The 19,989-nt window shown below is 31.8% G+C and overlaps 1 protein-coding gene across 2 annotated transcripts in view; it reads right to left on the bottom strand.

Annotated features, from left to right (window-relative positions):
* BRINP3 (BMP/retinoic acid inducible neural specific 3) overlaps positions 1-19,989 on the bottom strand; it is a 376,710-nt gene that overhangs the window by 348,765 nt on the left and 7,956 nt on the right. For both annotated transcript variants that reach the window (XM_057315546.1, XM_026517375.4), the window contains exon 2: positions 5,682-5,967. In XM_057315546.1, the coding sequence (XP_057171529.1) occupies positions 5,682-5,917 (236 nt within the window). In that variant the 5' untranslated portion in view covers positions 5,918-5,967. The remainder of the gene's footprint in view (positions 1-5,681; positions 5,968-19,989) is intronic.

The raw sequence follows: 19,989 nt of genomic DNA, 5'->3' as shown, positions 1-19,989 counted from the left end.
TCACACGTACTTATTATAGAAAAATGTAATAAAAAGTCTACAAAACTTTCCAACTAGAGATAAAGCAAAAACTTAGATATGTTTGCTTGTAATCTTTATACTCCACATGTTTATACTTGTAAAAAATAAAATCATAGAGAAATCATTTGGGCCCTACTTTCTATTTTTGAGTTTTGGAGTTTTTTGTTTGTTTTAACTTTGTATTTGAAAAAGTATGAAAGAATTTCTCATAGTATTAAATATATTTTAAAATAAAATCATATTTAATGTCATTAAATCTCTGAATTTTCTATTTTATGAGCAAATAATTAATTTCTCCAAATTTATATTCAAAATAACTAGTTTTAAGGCTATGTGGTAAGATTTCAAAAACTCTAAAATGTAGGGATGTATTATGTTGAAAATTTTTGCTTGCATTAAAATAAATAAAATTTCATAAATATTCCATATATGTGTTTAAGAAGTATATCACATTTAGCATTACATGTTCAGCATGTGCAATTCTATAAATGGTACGGTTGTACTAGATTCAATACTCAAGTTATCTGCTTTTTCCCACTCCTACACTGCTTGTGTGTGTGTGTGTGTGTGTGTGTGTGTGTGTGTGATCTATTTTATCCATGAAGAATAAGGATGGTAGACTAATATATATACATTCATTACATTAACCATATGTTTGGTTTTTCTGCAGTCACCTTGTCTTAAGTTATATTTATCATTTTCTTTTTTTTTACTTTTTATGTTTGTTTTATATATAGCAGTAAATTTTAAGATAGATATGATGCTTTTTGTATCCACCAGTTGTTACCCTTAAGGTTTGCATTTAAACTTAATCTTTCCCGTTTCTACATTTCAGAATTTAAGTAAATATACATTTTGATTCTTCACTTAAAATTTTTTAAAGATCTTACTGTCTTTAATATGGCTTTTCTTCTAGGTATTTATTTTTACCAATTTAGCTTATAGACCCATGTGATTTGATCATGATCTTTCATGTTAAATATTGTATCCTCCAAGAATTATATTTTAACATTTCCATGCAATTTCTTAAGCATCCTTGCAATTTTTACACTTACTGTATGTAATGGTCTTTAATACAGATTTTATTCTTATTGTAGCATTTGATTTATTTGCATTCTTTTGCATTTGATTTATATGCTGTCTTTTCCAATTTCTTTTTCTTTTCAGATTATTTTTTCCTTACCATCTCATCTGTTTTGTAGATTTCACAGTTCCTACAACCTTTGGAGAAGACAAAGTGTACATGTGTGTAATACTTGTGTATGTGCGTATTGAGGGGGGAACATAAAGAGGTCATCTCTTTATGTTTTTTTTATTCCTTTATTTTTTTGGTAAATTTTATGGTAATTTTTTTTATTCCTTTTGTTCTACCCATTTTTTATTTGTTCCTTTATTCCTTCTGTGAGCATGGTCTCCCTACAATGTGACAGGCACTCTGTCATACACTGCAAACCCAAAGGTGCTATTACTGTCTTATTTTATTTATGTGATACAGAATGGAGAGCTCTATCAATATGTAGAGTTTGCCAAGAGATAGTATGTGAGTCACTTTTTCCCACTCACTCTTCGTTTGCTGGAGAGTGCACTGGTTCGTAGAAGTTTGGGCTTAACTGTCAGTGTGTAGCTCTCTTCATCTAATGCAGGAGTTACTCTGACATTAATTTCTCTAAAAGGATGAACAAAAAAGTCCATGAGAAACTCTACTGACTACATTCAGGGCTCTTTCTCTTTTTATTCCTAATTTACTTCTGAGAGCCCTTGTCACTGGTACATAATCATCAATGTTAGTAATCACCTTTTTCCTCATAGAGTTACCAGATAGAGCAGATAAATTACATTACATTACATTACAACCAGCTAAACTGTAATTTAAATAACATGAATGACTTTTTTTTTAGTGTAAGTATGTCCCACATATTATATGGGTCATACTTAACTGGCAACTCACTATCTACCATATTTTTTGGGGAACTACCATTTCCAAACATGGTGAGAAAGAGAGAAATCATGTAAGTATTGAATCACTAAATGCTACATCTGAAACTAATATTACAATGCAACAGTCCAACACAATTTTATTAGGTCTCTGGCAACAGAGAATGCATATTAGAGAGAGGATATATATACTGAGCAAAACTGACTAATACATGCAAACATAGAAACAAGAGTGGTACAATGGATTTGACTTTTGAATATCAAAAAGTTAGTCAATTTTCTATGGGGGCTTCTATTTTTGTTTCTTTTTTTTTTAATTGTAGTAAAATGGTCACTGAATTTGAATTAGAAATGTACGGTTTTTTTAATGTTTGTTGTTTGTAGACATATTATTTAAAATCTCTGAACGTTAGCTTTTTGAAATTGATATAATAATAATCAATGAGGGGCCCCTGGGTGGCTCAGTCAGTTAAGCGTATCCCTTCAGCTCAGGTCGTGATCTCAGAGCCCTGGGATGGAGCCCCACATCAGGAGCCCCATGTTTCTGAGTCAGGACCTGGAATAGCGTCCAAAGTTGGGATCCCTGCTTAATAGGGAGTCCATTTCTCTCTCTGCCCCTCATCACTGCCCCCCTCGTATTCTCTCCCTCTCTCAAATAAATAAATAAAATCTTTAAAAAATAATAATAATGCCATCAATGAAAGGCTAATAGCAAAAATCACATATAAAAATATGGAAGGTCCTTGTAAACAATAAACAAGCAAAAATTTTATTTTTGCACACGAATGCATGTATAGATACTAAACTATAATGGAGCATATACTGCTCATATAACTAAACATTTCTATAAAATTTATGAGAGTTTAATAAACTTTAATAATAAATGTTGAATTTGGGAACAATTCAAAGGAAATAATTAATTTACTTAATTTGAGAATTTCAATTTTTCAATTCAAGGCTGGCACAATATTTACTTTTAAAATTTTTTATATTGTGAAATATAAAATACTATATGAATAACTGTCTAAAATAAATATTTAGAATTTAAAGAACAACTAACAAGTGTTAGCAATTTCATTCTAGATCTTCCAATTCAATGATCTACTCATAAAATAATCATTTCTTAAGTCATAGTGTTGTTTCAGATTAAAATCTAAAAATTCTTTATAATTATAACACTTTAAAAATACAAAGAAAAGCCTTGTTAATTGACAAAAATGCACTCTGTCAAAAAAATAATGGCACTTTTTTCCCCCTCTAAGCCTTGACTATGATCCTAGTAATAATGTTCAATGGTTATGATCTTACTATTCTACATTTGAGGTGAAAAGAAAAATATGTTGCTGGAGAAGGAGATAAAATGAAGACAACTGAAAGAGATTTGACCTAATTATTTTAACAGGCTTAATACATTTTACATTTAGAACTAATGCCTTTCAGAAACTATATCAATGCAACACCTACATAAAGGAGCTTATGACGGTAAAAATAAACACTAGCAGACTTTGGCTGATCACTTTTTGAAATTATGTGGTCTTTTAAAATGATTAATCTAGTGCTTAATATAGAAAAATATTAATTTTCCAGCTGTGTCTCTTCAATACTCACAAATTCTGTATTTCAGGGCAAACGTTTATAAAAGATAAAGTCTCTAATAATTATTTTTTAAGACAAATATTTTTAAAAATAAAACCAGCAGCAAAAATCTACTTTAATCTTTGGATTTGAGATCCTCTAATATGTCAGAAACAAGTTTAACTTCACCAGGAGAATTGTTGACCCATTATATTGGATGCATAGGTGAATAGAATTCTCTGAAATTTAGGTAAATACTAGTTGGATAAATGAAATATCTCACTGTTCTGACACAGAATGGACCCTTATAAATGTATTATATTGTTCATGGTACAACAACCATTAACAAATATAGCATCATTAAGCAATGTTTCAAAGGTATCATAAGAAGTTATAGTTTGCTCTGGGCAGGACTAACGGGGTGCCCGTATACCATTGTTTATAAACAGACAAGTCCAGTACGTGTTTATTCAAACCACAAAGGCAAAAACATAGGAAGGATGAGGAGTATAGGGCTAATGAAGGTCTTTAAGAATACAGTCCCATAAAGACTAAAGGGAATATATGAGCTTTGCAAACACATCCCAAGGCAGTATTTTTCTTTACCTTTCACTATGGCGATCCAAATAATGTCTCTTTCATTCAACTTAGAACCTCTAAAGACATGTCAAGCCATGTTTTCAACTCACAGCTCATCGACCAATAAGCTGAGCCAAACAATCACACACCAGACAACATCCCAGACCTCCCAATAGAGATGCCAATAGATCATGGAGACATGCTCTGGGTTAGTTTGTTTGACAGACTGTTAAAAATCCTCTTGCAGAATGCTGAAATATTAGACATTCTTACAGTCTTAAATTCAAGTAGCTCCACACAATTTGTAAAGGAAATCTGGCTAACCCAACAAACACACATAAAAAGGAATAAAGCTAGAATCATATTATATTGACTGTTTCCTGCTGCATTTCAGAAAGAAAATCTTTAATATTTGTCATGTCATTTTTTTTTTAAATTAGAATAAGTCTTTTTTATGGACTTGTGACCATGCTCTGGCTGCCTAGAAGAAGGGATTTCTTATTAAACACACATACACACACATACACATGTACAGCAGTGTGATTTCATGGAACTTGTTCAGTACCTTCAGTCTGTTCTGTAAATATGCATTGCTGATAAGATTTATAAATTTCTCACAATGCTGTATAAAAGACTACATACAGACCAGAAGCACAGTGCCCTCTGGTGCACATACAACATAAAATAAAATATTTATATAACAGTATCTACATAGATACAGACACAAAAATACAATACTAAGTTTTGCTTCTACATAAATGCTAAACCAACTGCTGGGAATTGTAAATTTCTATCATGAAGAAACAAACTAAACTGATAACTTTACATAAAACATTCTTTATGGCAAAGATCAATACAATCTAATCCAGTCAGGCAACCATTTGTACACTCCTCTATTTAATGGATTCACTGGGCTTGGGGGAAGCAGACAGTCTGTTGGACTTAATATATGACTCCTTTTGTGTAACTTATTTAGATTCAAATATAGAAGAACAGTGAAAGTTAAAGGCCATATATCTCAATCACCTCCTTTTTCTTGGCCTTTGCTAGCATGTCACATTTATCTGCTACTTCTTTTTAACCCATCGCCATTTTCTCCTTTTTACCTTTAAGGGGAAAAAGAATGAGGTGACTCAACTTCTCAGTGACTAGTAGAAGATACCATTTCCAGTTATGCTAAAGAAAAAAAAGGTAACATATCATGGTATAAGGTAGAAAGGAATCTCAAGAAAATTCATTTAAACATTTGACTATTTAAAATGATAAACTCGACCTCAAAGTTAATTAGAATTTACTTTGGGAGTGTAACATTCCTAGAATTTGAGAAAGATGCACAACTGGTCACCATTACTAGTTTCTTGGGTTTTTTTGTTTGTTTGTTTGTTTTCAATAGCTTGTTACATCTATAAGAAATACTTTTAAATAACAAGAAAACAGTACTATTGTAAATGGTAAATAATAACCCTTCTGATAATAACCCTTTCCCATCTGAAACTTTCCCTTAGAGAAACTTATTTACACACAACTTTCAAGGAAGATATCTCTATAATTGCTTTCCCTTTGCTTCATACCTGTATATCTTGTATCTTGTGCTAAATCCCTGCCGGCTTCTGTCCACAAAATCTGTGTATTCCTGTGAGCGATGGAAGGGTCCCTTATCAGAGAGGAGCCAGTCGAAGGGGCTTGTGGCATGCTGATCCGAAACAGCAGCAACCGCTAAAACCCAGCAATGAAGACTCAGGGCTATCCACTCCCATAGAGCCATCAGAGAGAACAATTCAGCACCAGCTCTGCTCCGCCATATCATGCTTCCACTGGGGATTTAGAGCCTTCATTCTCTTAGCTTTCCCTCAACACCTAGACAAAATACACAGGCAATTAGTTAGCCCCTAGAAGATTCTTTTCTAGCAGTTAAGGTGCTGAGGTGGGGAATTCCTTTTTTGTTAAATCTAATATCGTTTGTTTTAAATTAAATAACAAGAGTGAATAATAACTAAAATAAAATATCTTTTTTCCCAAAGCTGTATGTCTTTCAGACTTTGTGTCCTTTTGTATTCATTGGAAAGTAAGTCACTGAGTCATAACAGACTTTGTCATGACACTGTCATACAGCCACAATTGGTTTTGACGAATACTTCATTTTTGCTTAAGTGTTCATAACATTGGACACTTTCAAAATAAGTATTGAATATGTTTAATTATCTCATAAATCTTGTTATGAATTTTAATATTAAGGGTACTTTACTGTTTACTTAATTGTTCTAGAAAAATGCTTCAAAAATGAATTAAAGATATTCGGGTAATTATTTCCATAACATCAATAATAAAAAGGAATAAAATTGTGGGCCTAAAAATACATAAATAAATTATTGTGTTTATATATGTGTGTGTGTCTGTCTATCCGTCTGTCTATCTACCTATCATCTATCAATCTGTGTATATAGATGGATGGATGGATGTGTGGGGGTGATGGGTGAGAGGGGAGGTCTGTGTGTTTTCTCAGATATTTTTTTCCATTATTCTATTAAGGACAAGCCTCCCTGATTATTAAAGCAGAACCATAATTAAACTATTTCTAGGACCTTTAAAAAACTTTAAGTGCATCCATGTCTTATTCATGAGATAAACAGGCATATCTACAAAATTCATATACATACAAAAACTAAGACAATGCAGATTATACATAAACTATGAAACCAAATACATTAATTTTATAGGCATTCAAAAATAAAGTAACAGGAAGTGCAATCCCAGTGTGGTATAGTATAAATGACTTTACACAGAGCCTCTGATGCAATGTCTATATACTACACAAAATATTCTACAAATATATGAATTCAATTTTACTTTCCTCTTCACCAATCTTTTCAAATATCATTATTTATAGCACATAGAACTACGCAACATATAAATGCTGACTAATGAAAAAGTTTTGATTGTGAGAGTTTTTAGTCAGCAAAATGTCTTTAGAAAGCAATCAAAATGCACAGTATTAAATAAAATATTTTAATTATAATAGTTGCCATATTTCTCTGCTATTTGGATAGGGCAATGATATTTTTAATTTGCTTTTAGTTATAACCCTATAATTCATAATTTAATTCTACACTATTTATACATGAAAGGTATACAGCAATAATTTTACAACTATAAAGTATTTCAAACAATGGTATAATATGACGGACCTAGGTCATCAGATCCAGTCATACACACTACACAATTAGAAGGACCAATGCCTGCACACTGAGTTGCCCCAACCATGTGAGTTGCTCTACTGTGATGATTAAGCAATGCCCTTTTTGTAAACAACAACAGAAGTCTTACAAGTAAAGACACTTTAAAAATTATTTATCATTATAAAGGATGACATCATATAATAGAAAGATTTTGGACTATTAGTTGGGAGTTTCCAGATCTCCATCAATTACTTGTATAAATGTGGCACTGAAAATCATTCAATACATAATTTCTAATGTTGATTAAGAAAATAAGTACTTTTAGATATTGTTTCTTGTGTGGGAACTATGCTACTTATCTTAAAATTAATATATTTCTTTTATATTCATAAACTAAGAATTATTACTAAATTTAATGGTATAGTATAATCCCTTATGACTAATAAATATTTATCTTTGTTAAACACATATTTTTATTCTGCTGATCAAATATATTCCAACTAGAAACATTTAATCATTATCACAAAAAAGTTATATTTTCTTATGTAAAGCACCTAGAATAGTGCCTAGAATGTTGGAAGGACATTAAGAATGCTTCAAAGTGTATTTCATGCTGATATGAAATCATATAATTATATACCATAAAATTAAACCTAACTCTTTGCTCCAGCACATGATTTTGTAAGACACACAGCATTAAGAAAGTAGTATACAATTAACTTGGATGGCATTTAAGATCTCTAAAATTCTGTGATTTTTCAATATATAATTGGCCAGAACCACTGTATTTATTCTTTTCTTTACCAAATGTGTTGAAGATGTCTCATTGTTGTCATATTTCCTAATCTCGACACAGAGGAAAATGGGAAGATTTTCTTATATTATGGGTGGGAGAACTACCTAAAAATGTTAGTATTAGGTTTTAATTATTTCTGTTCCTTCTACTTCTGATTTGAGTATATGCTCCCACTTCTGTTCAGTAATGGGTTTTTCTGAAAGAAAGTTTATTAGCAATGATATGAGAATATCAATCCTGTCCAAATTTGTATTAATTTTGGGGATCTCTTTAAATCATAAGGTCTTTTTAAAAACATGAAAAATAACCAAACTATGATACCAGACATTTCAACTCAAGCCGCCTTTGAGAAACTGCCTTTAAGAATTACAAAACAGGGAGAAAAGTAGTGTTAGAATACATTAAGGCAAGGATGTATGCTTCCAAAGATCCTTAGGACAAGTGGCCGTTAGACTCAATGTTCACCTCCCCCCCCAAAAAAGGACTTCATTCACCTAGTTTGTTACAAAATCAGATAAATGCACATTTGTAAATGAGTAGCAAATTTTAAATTATTACTGAACAGCCTGAATCGGTTCCTTTATTTGGTTTTGATTAATAACAATATATACCCTTGTATGAGAGATGAATTTATGATATGGATTGGCAATTTCATGAGTAGTAAGTAGGGTTTCTTTGAGGAATCTTGGAGGTCACTACTGAAGTAAACAGCTACATTTAGAGGTATTACTAAGGAAGGGGAATCATGAGGTCCAATGAAAGGAAGTAAGAATTATTAAACTAAGTGAATTCACCAATTTAACTCCCTGGAGTGTATGGAAATGGCAAAATGATCTTGAATTTACTGTTTCTGACTAAGTGCCTAAGAGGCCAACTAAGGAAACTATAATGTCAATGCACAGTATATTCTGAAACGTGTAAGGGTGTATTTTATGAATAACAAAAACAACAAAACATTAAAAAAGCAGAAAGCATGAGTTCATATTTAAAAAGTGTCATTTGATCAAAAATGGTATTGATCAAATTTTTCTTTTCAAAAATTAAAAGGAGGCAGTAAATATTGGAATATCACATATTTAAATATTGATAATAAATAGTTTAAAATAGATTAAAATAAAATTTGGTGGAAACATTATCAACTCACACAACTTTATTACTTGCAAATACTCAAAAAGTTCATGCAGAAGAAAACATACCAAAGGAAGTTAGATATATAGTAATACGCACTAAAGCATATAATAAATACATAAAATATTATGTAATATATTATATATAATATATATTCTAGTATATAATTACTCTTTCTCCTCATTAGCTCTCCTTAATCCTATTCCGGGTGGCAGTGCATTATTTTTATCTAAAATACTGGCATATCATACGTATTTGAAATTCATAAAATAATGGAACTTATAAACTATTTTCTATAAAATTATAAATGAATTTATAGTATAACAGAAATTACAAAGATAGGAAGAAGATTGTGAATTACTGACTTAGACTTAATATCCTTTAGATTGGTGGGTCATGTCATAGAGGTTCATCTTTTAGACCACATTATCTAATGTCTAGTTGAATGTTCAAAACTAATTATTACTATTTATTGAACAATTAATATTGCATACTATATAATTATTTCTTTTAAGTTTGCATTTGAACTGATTTTTGCGGCTAACATGTTCAAAATAATTTCTCAGGAAAAAAAAACTCACAATCTTGCATATGCAAAAAAGCTTCATAAAATAATTGTGTCAAAGAGATTTCTTTTTCTTTAATTTTGAAAATTTTTAAACCCACAGGAAAGTTGAGAGGCTAGTACAGTAAACACATATATCCTTCAGCCACATTTACCTATTGTTTACATTTTATCACATATTCTACTTCTCTTTCTCAATCCCATATTTTTTATGGAAAAGGGTCTAAGGAAAATTGACTCCTTTGCTCCAGATTATACACTGATTTTCCATATTCCTCATCTTCAGCATCTGCTACACTGCTCTATTAAATTGTTCCTTCACATGCATTATCACTAATATTGAAGTTTGTAAGTATAAAATGTTAAATCTTGAAAATAAAGTCTCCAATTCCCAAAATGATTGCATTTATTAAAAAGCCATGTTCTTCCTTTATAATCTAATGGGATGTATATTATTATACAAAAATATAAATATTAGAATCATTTTATTATTATAAAATAAATATATTTGTATATAATGCTCCCAGAATCTATTAAAATATATAACATATTATTATATTACCATATATCATAAAATATATGGTATTTTTTTACATATTAGAATAAATGTTAGCTCTGAAGTAAATATCTACTAAATAAACACTGTATAAGTAGATGAATGATGGAAGAATTAAAATATATATTTAACTGTAAATTTTCAATAGTTTTTCCAAATAGTTATAGTTTATTTCTTTTTGGTAGCATTACTAATGAAGAAAACCACAATAAAAAGGTAAATATTAGTTCTCATTTACAATGTGCAAAATACCCTGATATACTTGGTGCAAGCTGGATGACAGGTATCATTAAAAATACTTCTTTGAGGGGCACCTGGGTGGCTTGGTCTGTGAAGCGGCCATGATCTCCGGGTTGTGTGATCTAACCCCATGATAGGGCTCCACACTCAAGCAGGGATTCTGCTGGACGTTCTCTTTCTCCCTCTCTCTCTGCCCCTCTCCCAGCTTATGCGTGCCTGTCCGTACACACTCTTTCTCTCTAAAATAAACAAACAAATCTTTTAAAAAATAATAATAAAATAAAAATAAATAGAAATACTGCTTTGGTCCTCGGAAACTTAGAATCAAGTGAGGAAGGCTTTATGTGAGTCAGAACACATGGCCTATGGTAATCTCTTAAAAGCCAATACTTCTATCAACTAAAAATCAACATTCTTCATTTTTTTTCTCTTTCTGGTTTCCTTATCTCATAAATGATACTTCCATATATTCAAATCTTCAAACCAAATTATTTTTTAACTCATTTAATTAATATACAGTGTGTTATTAGTTTCAGAGATAGAATTCAGTGATTCGTTAGTCTTATTTAATATACAGTGTTCATTATAACATGCCCTCCTTAATGCCCATCACCCAGTTACCCCATCTCCCCACCCCACTCCCCTCCAGCAACCCTCTGTTTGTTTCCTACAATTTAGAGTGTCTTATTATTTGTCTCCCTCTCTAATTTCATCTTGTTTTATTTTTCCCTCCCTTCCCCTAGGATCCTGTTTTGTTTCTTAAATTCCACATGAGTGCAATATATGGTAATTGTCTTTCACTGATTGATTTATTTCACTTAACATAATACCCTCTAGTTCCATCCACATCATGGCAAATGCCAAGATTTCATTTTTTATGGCTGAGTAATATTCCATTGTAGATATATACCACATCTTTATCCATTCATTGATGGACATCTGGGCTCTTTCCATAGTTTGGCTATTGTGGACATTGCTACTATAAACATTGGGGTGCAGGTGCCCCTTCGGATCACTACATTTTATCTTTGGGGTAAATACCTAGTAGTACAATTGCTGGGTCTTAGGGTAGCTCTATTTTCAACTTTTTGAGGAAGTCACATACTGTTTTCCAGAATTTTAAGCTAAAATCTTACTTTCCTCTACTTTCTCACTCATTGCATATAGCCAATCAATTCCTAAGTTTATCCCAAGTATCAAATCTATCACCTTCTTTCCATACCCCCTTCACTTGAGTGGGTCATTCTGTACCCCCAACACTACCACCATAGCCTCATTCTGGATTGCTACAATAGCTTCATAACTGGTCTTCCTAACACCCATGTGGCTCTCCCCAATTTGTTTGTTTGTTTGTTTGTTTATTTGTTTATTACAGAGTTATCTTGCTATAAAATTAAATTTGAGCACGTAACTTTTTTACCCCCACTTACAATTTTGTGTCATTTACCCTCTGGGTAACATCCAAACTCTTTAAGATAATTTTAAAAATTATCTTCCCTTACTTAATTCTTCATCTGTATCTTTCCTCTGTGTATGCCACCACAATTCTCACCAAACATCAACTATGCTTCAGTCATAATTTTATTCCTCAAATTCATCTCACTTTCTCCCTTTCTTCAGCATCTTTGCATATGCAATTTATTCTACCTGAACTATTATTTCTACTTGGATCCCTTCACCTGCCCAACCCTTATCTATCTTTGAACTTGAGACTAGATTGTCATTTCTCCATAAAGTTTTCTGTGACTCTTTAAGATTGGTTGGTCTTATTTCATGATCCCATTACTTCATTTATTATAGCACATTTACATTGTATATTTAGGTGTATATTTTGCCTTTTGGCTGCATATCTCCCATGCCTCTAGTTAGACTTAGTTTTAGAAGGACAATAATTATTCTTCTTTTAATGACAACTGGGTACCGTTAGCAAAGTACTTGAAATAAAGTTGCTTAATAAGTATTGGGTGAGTGAATGAATAAATGGTGATTAAATAAGTACTAAATTGAGGTATAATTAATGTGATATGGATGGCAAAATTAAGAAAACTCTTTTTATATGGAAAAGAGGAAAGCTGTACAGAGGAATTTGCATCTGAGCTATACCTCAGGATGACAACAACTTTTAGAGTTGAGAAAGAAGGGAAGTGGAGTCCTGAAATAATGGTGTAGGTGTCCAAAACATGAACATAAATGACATGTTCAAGTATTACCAAAGCAAAGGATTCTTAATATTAAAAAACCATTAAGAACAAGGATATAAAAGCATTATTAATTATTAACTTTAAGTTCAATGATAAGGAATTACCATGATAATGCATATAACAGTGAAAAGCTTAGAATCTTTTCATTTATGTTCTACTTTCCATAGTTTCTAAAGACAGACCAAATGAATAAGAGTTCAAAGGTAAAGTCAAACATAAATTCTCTTCTCACTTAAATAAGCACAGTGTATGTTTTACTATGTTATCGCTCTTCAATTTAAAGAATAATAATATAGAAACAACAGTTAAATAGCTTGCCCCTCCCTATGAAAGATCATATACTAGGGATTACTTTAACTGAAAACCTTCTAGACTTCATTGGGAAAAAAAAAAAAAAAGACAGTGATGATGAAAATTACATGCTATTTTTATTTTCTTCCCAACAAAATTACCTTTATCAAGCACTTTTGATATACCAAGCACTTTACCAATATTTCTTTATTTCACCTCCTAGCAACACAATGAAGTATCTATTATTATCACCATTAGCTTTTTTAGATGACAGAGGTTCAAGGTGAATAAATATGCAGGAAAGCAAGGACTGAATGGCAATAGCCTTGAAGCCAAATTGAAAACCATGCTCTCCCTGTTACAACAAAGTGCAACTTAATCAAAACTGATTGCAGATCGAAACTTATTTATTAGGATTTTTGTTGGCACTTAATGAAATGATCTTGAACAAAATAAAATTTTAAAATTTTATTTTTTTTATTTTTTTTTTTTTTTAAGATTTTATTTATTTATTTGACAGAGATAGAGACAGCCAGCGAGAGAGGGAACACAGCAGGGGGAGTGGGAGAGGAAGAAGCAGGCTCATAGTGGAGGAGCCTGATGTGGGGCTCGATCCCGTAACGCCGGGATCACGCCCTGAGCCGAAGGCAGACGCTTAACCGCTGTGCCACCCAGGCGCCCCAAAATTTTAAAATTTTAAAATGGAAAGTAGGGGCCCCTGGGTGGCTCAGTCGGTTAAGCATCCGGCTCTTGATTTAGGCTTAAGATTCTCTCTCTTCCTGGGGTTCCTGGGTGGCTCAAACAGCTAAGCTTAAGCGTCTGCTTTGGCTCAGATAATGATACCAGAGTCCTAGGATCTAGCCCCACATCGGCCTCCTTGCTCAGTGAGACGTCTTTTTCTCCCTCTGCTGCTCCCTGCCTCTCATGGTCACTCTCTCCCCCCTTGCTTGCTCTCTCTTTCTCAAATAAATAAAATCTTTAAAAAAAAAAAAAAGATCCTCTCTTCCTCTACCTCTGCCCCTCCCCCTCCCTAAAATAATTAATTAATAAATAATAAAATAAAATGGAAAATATAAATACTAGAAATATAAAATAAAATTAAAATTAAAATGGGAGGTTTTTTATCAGTCTATTATAAGCAAGAGATCTGAGTATTATGGGTTTTCATAATATAAGTTTTCATATTTAGGTTTTCAAAGCATATCTGCTTCAACTAATTTAATTTTTCCATGAAAGTTATCGTTTAATCAACTAAATGTGATTCAGTTTCATACATTTAAAGACATGTACCATAAACTAAAAAAAAAAATCCAAAAACTACTTTTTTCAGATTACATGTATTATTTACTGGGTTAAAAAGTATAACCATGGTCAGAGTGAATTAATTTACTTATCTGCTCTTCAGAGAAATTGCAAGATTACTCCAATAGGCTTAATGACCCAATCTTATTACAAATTGCTTTATAATATTACAAAAAGGAAAAAAAAATATCCAACATACATAAAACAGAGTCAGTGTCTCAAAGTGGGACACAAAATAAAATTTCAGTAGAACGAGATGATTTTAATATTTTGCTGAAATGCTATCATAAATATTTAATTAAGGTCAGTTTTCTTATGTCCTCAAAAATCCCAGATAATGACAAGAATATGAAGATCATTTTTAGCAAGTGTTATTTTAAGGAATAATAGTGTGAAAACTCAAGACTACAACTAAAAATATATATTTTATGGTATGATTTGGCAGGAAAGATCCTTGGAAATGAGGAAAATCATTTTAAAGGCATTGCTTTTCTAAAGTGGCAAACTCAAGTATTAAATTTGGTGAACATATTCAAAGATATATGGATAATATAATGCATCATCTTCCTATATGCATATAAGTATGGATTTTCATCTTTGAATATTCATGACCTATTTATCGTATGTAGTCAAATTAATAAAAGAATAAGAGCTCCATTATTCAATGATTTACATCATTACTTTAGTAGTGATGTATTAATTTATGGCTTTAGTTAAATACCAGTTTTGTTCTAAAATTTTAGACTTCAAATGACCTTAAATTGTTCTTCCTTAATCTAGACATTGTTTATTTAAAGGTAATGCATTTTTAAATAGACTAATGGAGTAGAATTAGGCATTTTATTATATAAAGATGTCAAGAAATTCATCAAGATATAAAATCTGGCATATGTTACATTTTCTATGTAAGTAGGCAGAATTTTGCTGCTCTCTTTTCTGTACTCCACCAGGAGTATAGAGAAATGATTGCTTTACCTTTGTGCACCTGTTGAAATAAACAGTCATACATAGGAATGGAGAAAAAAGTCATTCTGACTTTTAGCTACACAAAAAGGTATATGGGGAAATTATACCAAAAGTTTTTTTTTCTTTTTCCTTATGCATTGATAATTCTTTCAATTTCCCTCAAAAAAATGAAACAAACTTATAAAAAGCCAAAAAGGTATGATAATCCCTAAAGCAAAAAAATAGCATATAACTCCAGGCATCACAGAAAACTGAGATTAACCAATCAGGAGTTTAAAAAAAGAATGGAATGCATTCTTATTTGAAATAGCAATTCCTCTTGAATTTTAAAAACAAAAGTCCTGGTGGTTTAGTAACTACCTTAAATCCTTTCCAAGTTGTTTTTTGAAAATTATTAAAATAACTGCTGACTAGATAAATTTCCACAATATGCTACTATTATCCTTTTTAACCCCTTTGTTCATATGACCAGTTGATGAACAACTTGTTGGCAGGGATTATGTTTTAGTAATCCCTGTGACCCCTAATGTTTAGCAAACTGTCATGTAAATGGTAAGTTTTTGGAACACGCAGTGAATTGAATTCCTGTATTTTTTTCTTTTACTCATGAGCTGTTTCATTATGTCTGCCTAAACCAGCAAGAGGATGCCCTTATATTAATCTGTTAGGAATGCTTTATTATTATACTTTTTCACTTTTCTGTTTAGTTTTGTTTTTTTTTTTTTTTTTAATAACTGAGCTTACTTGTTTTAAATCATGTTGTATAGGTTAAGACTAGCTTGAGAAGTGAATTTTTCCAGTGATTTAACTCTGCTAAACCTATATTCCAGGGGGTCCTTCTCATTATTTATTTTAGCTGATCAGGCAATACAGTGCCTCTGAATTACAGCTTTAAGTGTTTTCCATCTTAATGAGGGTTAGTATTCCTCTGAGGAGTATATACTGCAGAGGGAACTAATCTCCTGCTTGATCCTGTCAATACAATCTTGTCCTACCAATAAAGAAGAAGTTAAATGCTACTACCTAATGGTAGAGCTGATTAGAAAAAATGAAGAGAAGGTGAGTTCCACTCCTTAATTCTGTCCAGCATACAGGGGATGTAATTCTTCAAAGTCCAAAGTTCAAGAGTCACTTGGGTTACCTTTATATTTTTAAAATATCTTGGTTTTTCAACATAAGTGATTATATAACAAAATATTTTGGTAAGATTCAGATTGAACTTAATTTTAATTCATAAGGAAAGTGGTCAGAAAGTAGAGAACAAAGTTCAGATTCAAGATATTCAGTATACTTAGATTGCAAAATCTAATTTTAAAGTAAAGTATGAGAAATGCTTCAGAAAATTTATTATAATCAGTAGCGTTGATTACCAAAACAGTAAAACAGAAGACAGTTTAAAATAAAGATTTTTTTTCCAAAAAAGACATATAGATGATCAAAATACACATGAAAAGATGCTCAATGTCACTAATCATCAGGGAAATGAAAATCAAACCTACAATGAGAGAATACCTTACACTTGTCAAAATAGCTAGAACCAAGCAGACAAGAAATAGCAAGTAATGGCTGAAAAATAGAAAAAAAAGGAACCCTCTTACACTGTTGATGGGAATACAAATTGGTGCAGCCATTGTGGAAAACAGTATGGAAATTCCTCAAAATATTAAAAATACAACAATGGAATATTACACAGTCATATAAAAAGAATGACCTGTTCCCATTTGTGACAATATGGATGGACTTAGAGGATATTATGTTAGGTGACATAAGTCAGACTGAGAAACACAAATATCATACCATTGCACTTACATTTGGTAACTTAAAAATATTCAAACAAAAAAGCAGAAACATCCACAAATACAGAGAACTGATGGGGGGGGAGGTAGGGAATGGGTGAAACAGAGTGGGAGATACAGGCTTCCAACTATGGAATGAATAAGTCACTGGGATGAAAAGTACAGCATAGGGGATATAGTCAGTGGTAAAATAAATAAATAAATTATTTTAAAATAAAGATTAAAATAATCTACATCTACATACAGTAATAGAACGGAAATAATAGTTACAGACATCTGTATTCAATATGGTTACTGTAAGTAGGAATAAGATTCTGCTTTTTCTTGTATAGTTGGTTAATAAAGCATCCTGGTTTGTAAGGAGAATAAAACAATTATTTTACTGTTAGTAAAATAATTTTGTCACATAAATGCAAATTTAAAGGGAATTTGAGGAAATAATTTTTAAAAAAGAACTATAAGTACTATGCAATTTCAAAGACAATAAACATTTTGCCTCTGCATTTATGGATAATGACTTTAGTCCCAGTTTTGCAAAGCTTTAGAAATGCTTTTTAAATTTTTTTTATTTAATGATCCTTGGATAAAAGCTAAAAGTATAATACTAACTTGTTCAGTAAAGGTGTTTATACTGTTGTAAATAAAGACCGATATATTTTAAGAATAAGACACAGTGCTGGGCTGAAGGGTAGAAATGTTGGTGTCTGGAACCAAATAATCTCTGGACAATAAATCTCTTGTTCTAGAATAGGATCAAAACTTACCTTGGGGTTAGCCAGGGCTACAAGGTGAAATAGGTTATTTAATTAGAAGTTATTATATGAGGAAATATAAATGGGAGTATACATTCTGAAGTCACACACAAAGGTAAATATTACATTTAAGGAACTTTTAAAGAAAGTCCAGTAAAATTATTAAAGTTTTTTAAAAAGGTACTGATTATTAGGCCACAGGAATTTTTTTTTTTTATTTTCAAAATAATAATCTTCAGGTTCTTTTCATCCATTCATAAGAAAATGAAAGTGTTAGAGAGTTTTTAACCTAAGAACGTATGGGTGTAAATATTGTCAGTGGACTCCTAAACTTGTCTTCTAGTCTTGGTTACAGATATCATTAAATTCACAGGATAATTCTTGTAATTATTCAATAATTCCTATAATAACGTAATATCACTGCAATTCCAGTACAAGCAACACGAGGCAGGGATTTGTATCTGTTTTATTCACTAATGCATCTATAGCACTAACAAAATAATCTGGCACAGAGAAGGCCCTAATAATAAGAAAAATAAATTTGTAAAGTAAATTCTTATAATGTTAATCTTTTTGTTGCTGTTGTTAATTTTAGTTATTAAAAAACAAAAGGTATAATCCATTCAAAATGTTTCCATTAAAAATAAGGTAACATTTAGGGGCGCCTGGTTGGCTCAGTCGTTAAGCGTCTGCCTTTGGCTCAGGGCATGATCCCAGCGTTCTGGGATCGAGGCCCACATCAGGCTCCTCTGCTGGGAGCCTGCTTCTTCCTCTCCCACACCCCCTGCTTGTGTTCCCTCTCTCGCTGGCTGTCTCTCTCTCTGTCAAATAAATAAATAAAATCTTTGAAAAAAATTAAAAATAAAAAAATAAAAATAAGCTAACATTTAAAAACAAAACAAAACAAATCGTGACAAAATGTCAACTAAGTCATTACTCTGAGAACTGTTCTGGTTTTATTTGCACCACTGTCCTGGTTCCTACATTTCTCTTTAATAATAATAAAACTCTGGATAGAAAATGCATTCTTTATTGACCTATCTCAATACTGAGGAATATGACAACCTTCTTCTTCTCTCAAAGAGAATTATATTTGTAATATCAAAATTGGACATGTGTGAAAATAAAACAAGTGGCCAAGAATTAAAATTGCCTTGGTGGATTAATTAAAACAAAATGTACTACAAATGGCAAAAAAACTGTAAGCCTCTTAGGCACAATTGTTGTATCTTTTCATTGTTATATCTCCAAGGTTTACCCCAGTGCACACCATTGATCCTACATTCAATACATACTTTTTAAAAAGAACCAAACTAACAACAAAAAGAGGTGACGTACAATATGCAAACCAATCCAGCAACAAGTAGTTAAATTTTTATCTACTGTTCTCCAATGCCCTCTAAACCACCATCTAAGAAAGCATGGCAGAACCCTCCATGTTTCTCACTGAAGAATGTACATCTTACCATTTGCCAAAGAAGCTGGGATGGCCAATATTTTCATGTGGTATCTACCCTGTATTTTCTGATATTGCTCATATATCCTAGCTTGTCTAAACTCTTTTCTAACAATATGTTTTATTTTTCCCCAACACACGATTTTGAAAACATCTTATATTCTCAAGGACCATTCTTGTCACTATATTACTTTAACTTCTAAAATAGCTCAAATTGTCTTCAAACTTAGAAAGTTATAAAGAACTTAAGATACTAAATTTCAAAAGAAAAGCCAAGTAAAGGGTGCCTGGGTGGCTCAGTCTGTTGGGCGTCTGACTCCTAACTTTGGCTCAGGTCATGATCTGGGGGTTTTGGGATGGAGCCCCACACTGGGCTCTGTGCTGAGTGGGGAGCCTGCTTAAGATTCTCTCTCTCCCTCTCCCTCCACCCCTCACCCTGCTCATGCTCTCTCTCTCTCTGTGTCTCTGTCTCTCTAAAATAAATAAATAAATCTTTTAAAAAAATAAAGCGAAACAAATTTATATGAAAATTTATATTCTTGAAAAGAATTTTTATACAAAAAAGCCAGATTTTGAAGGCTACTATAATAAAGCATAAATGGGACATCACTATGTCTAACATATAGACACTACTGAATATTAGCTATACCCAGC

This window comes from Ursus arctos, unplaced genomic scaffold, assembly GCF_023065955.2.
Source record: "Ursus arctos isolate Adak ecotype North America unplaced genomic scaffold, UrsArc2.0 scaffold_2, whole genome shotgun sequence".
NCBI lineage: Eukaryota > Metazoa > Chordata > Mammalia > Carnivora > Ursidae > Ursus > Ursus arctos.
This window is presented reverse-complemented; position numbering and strand designations above follow the sequence as displayed.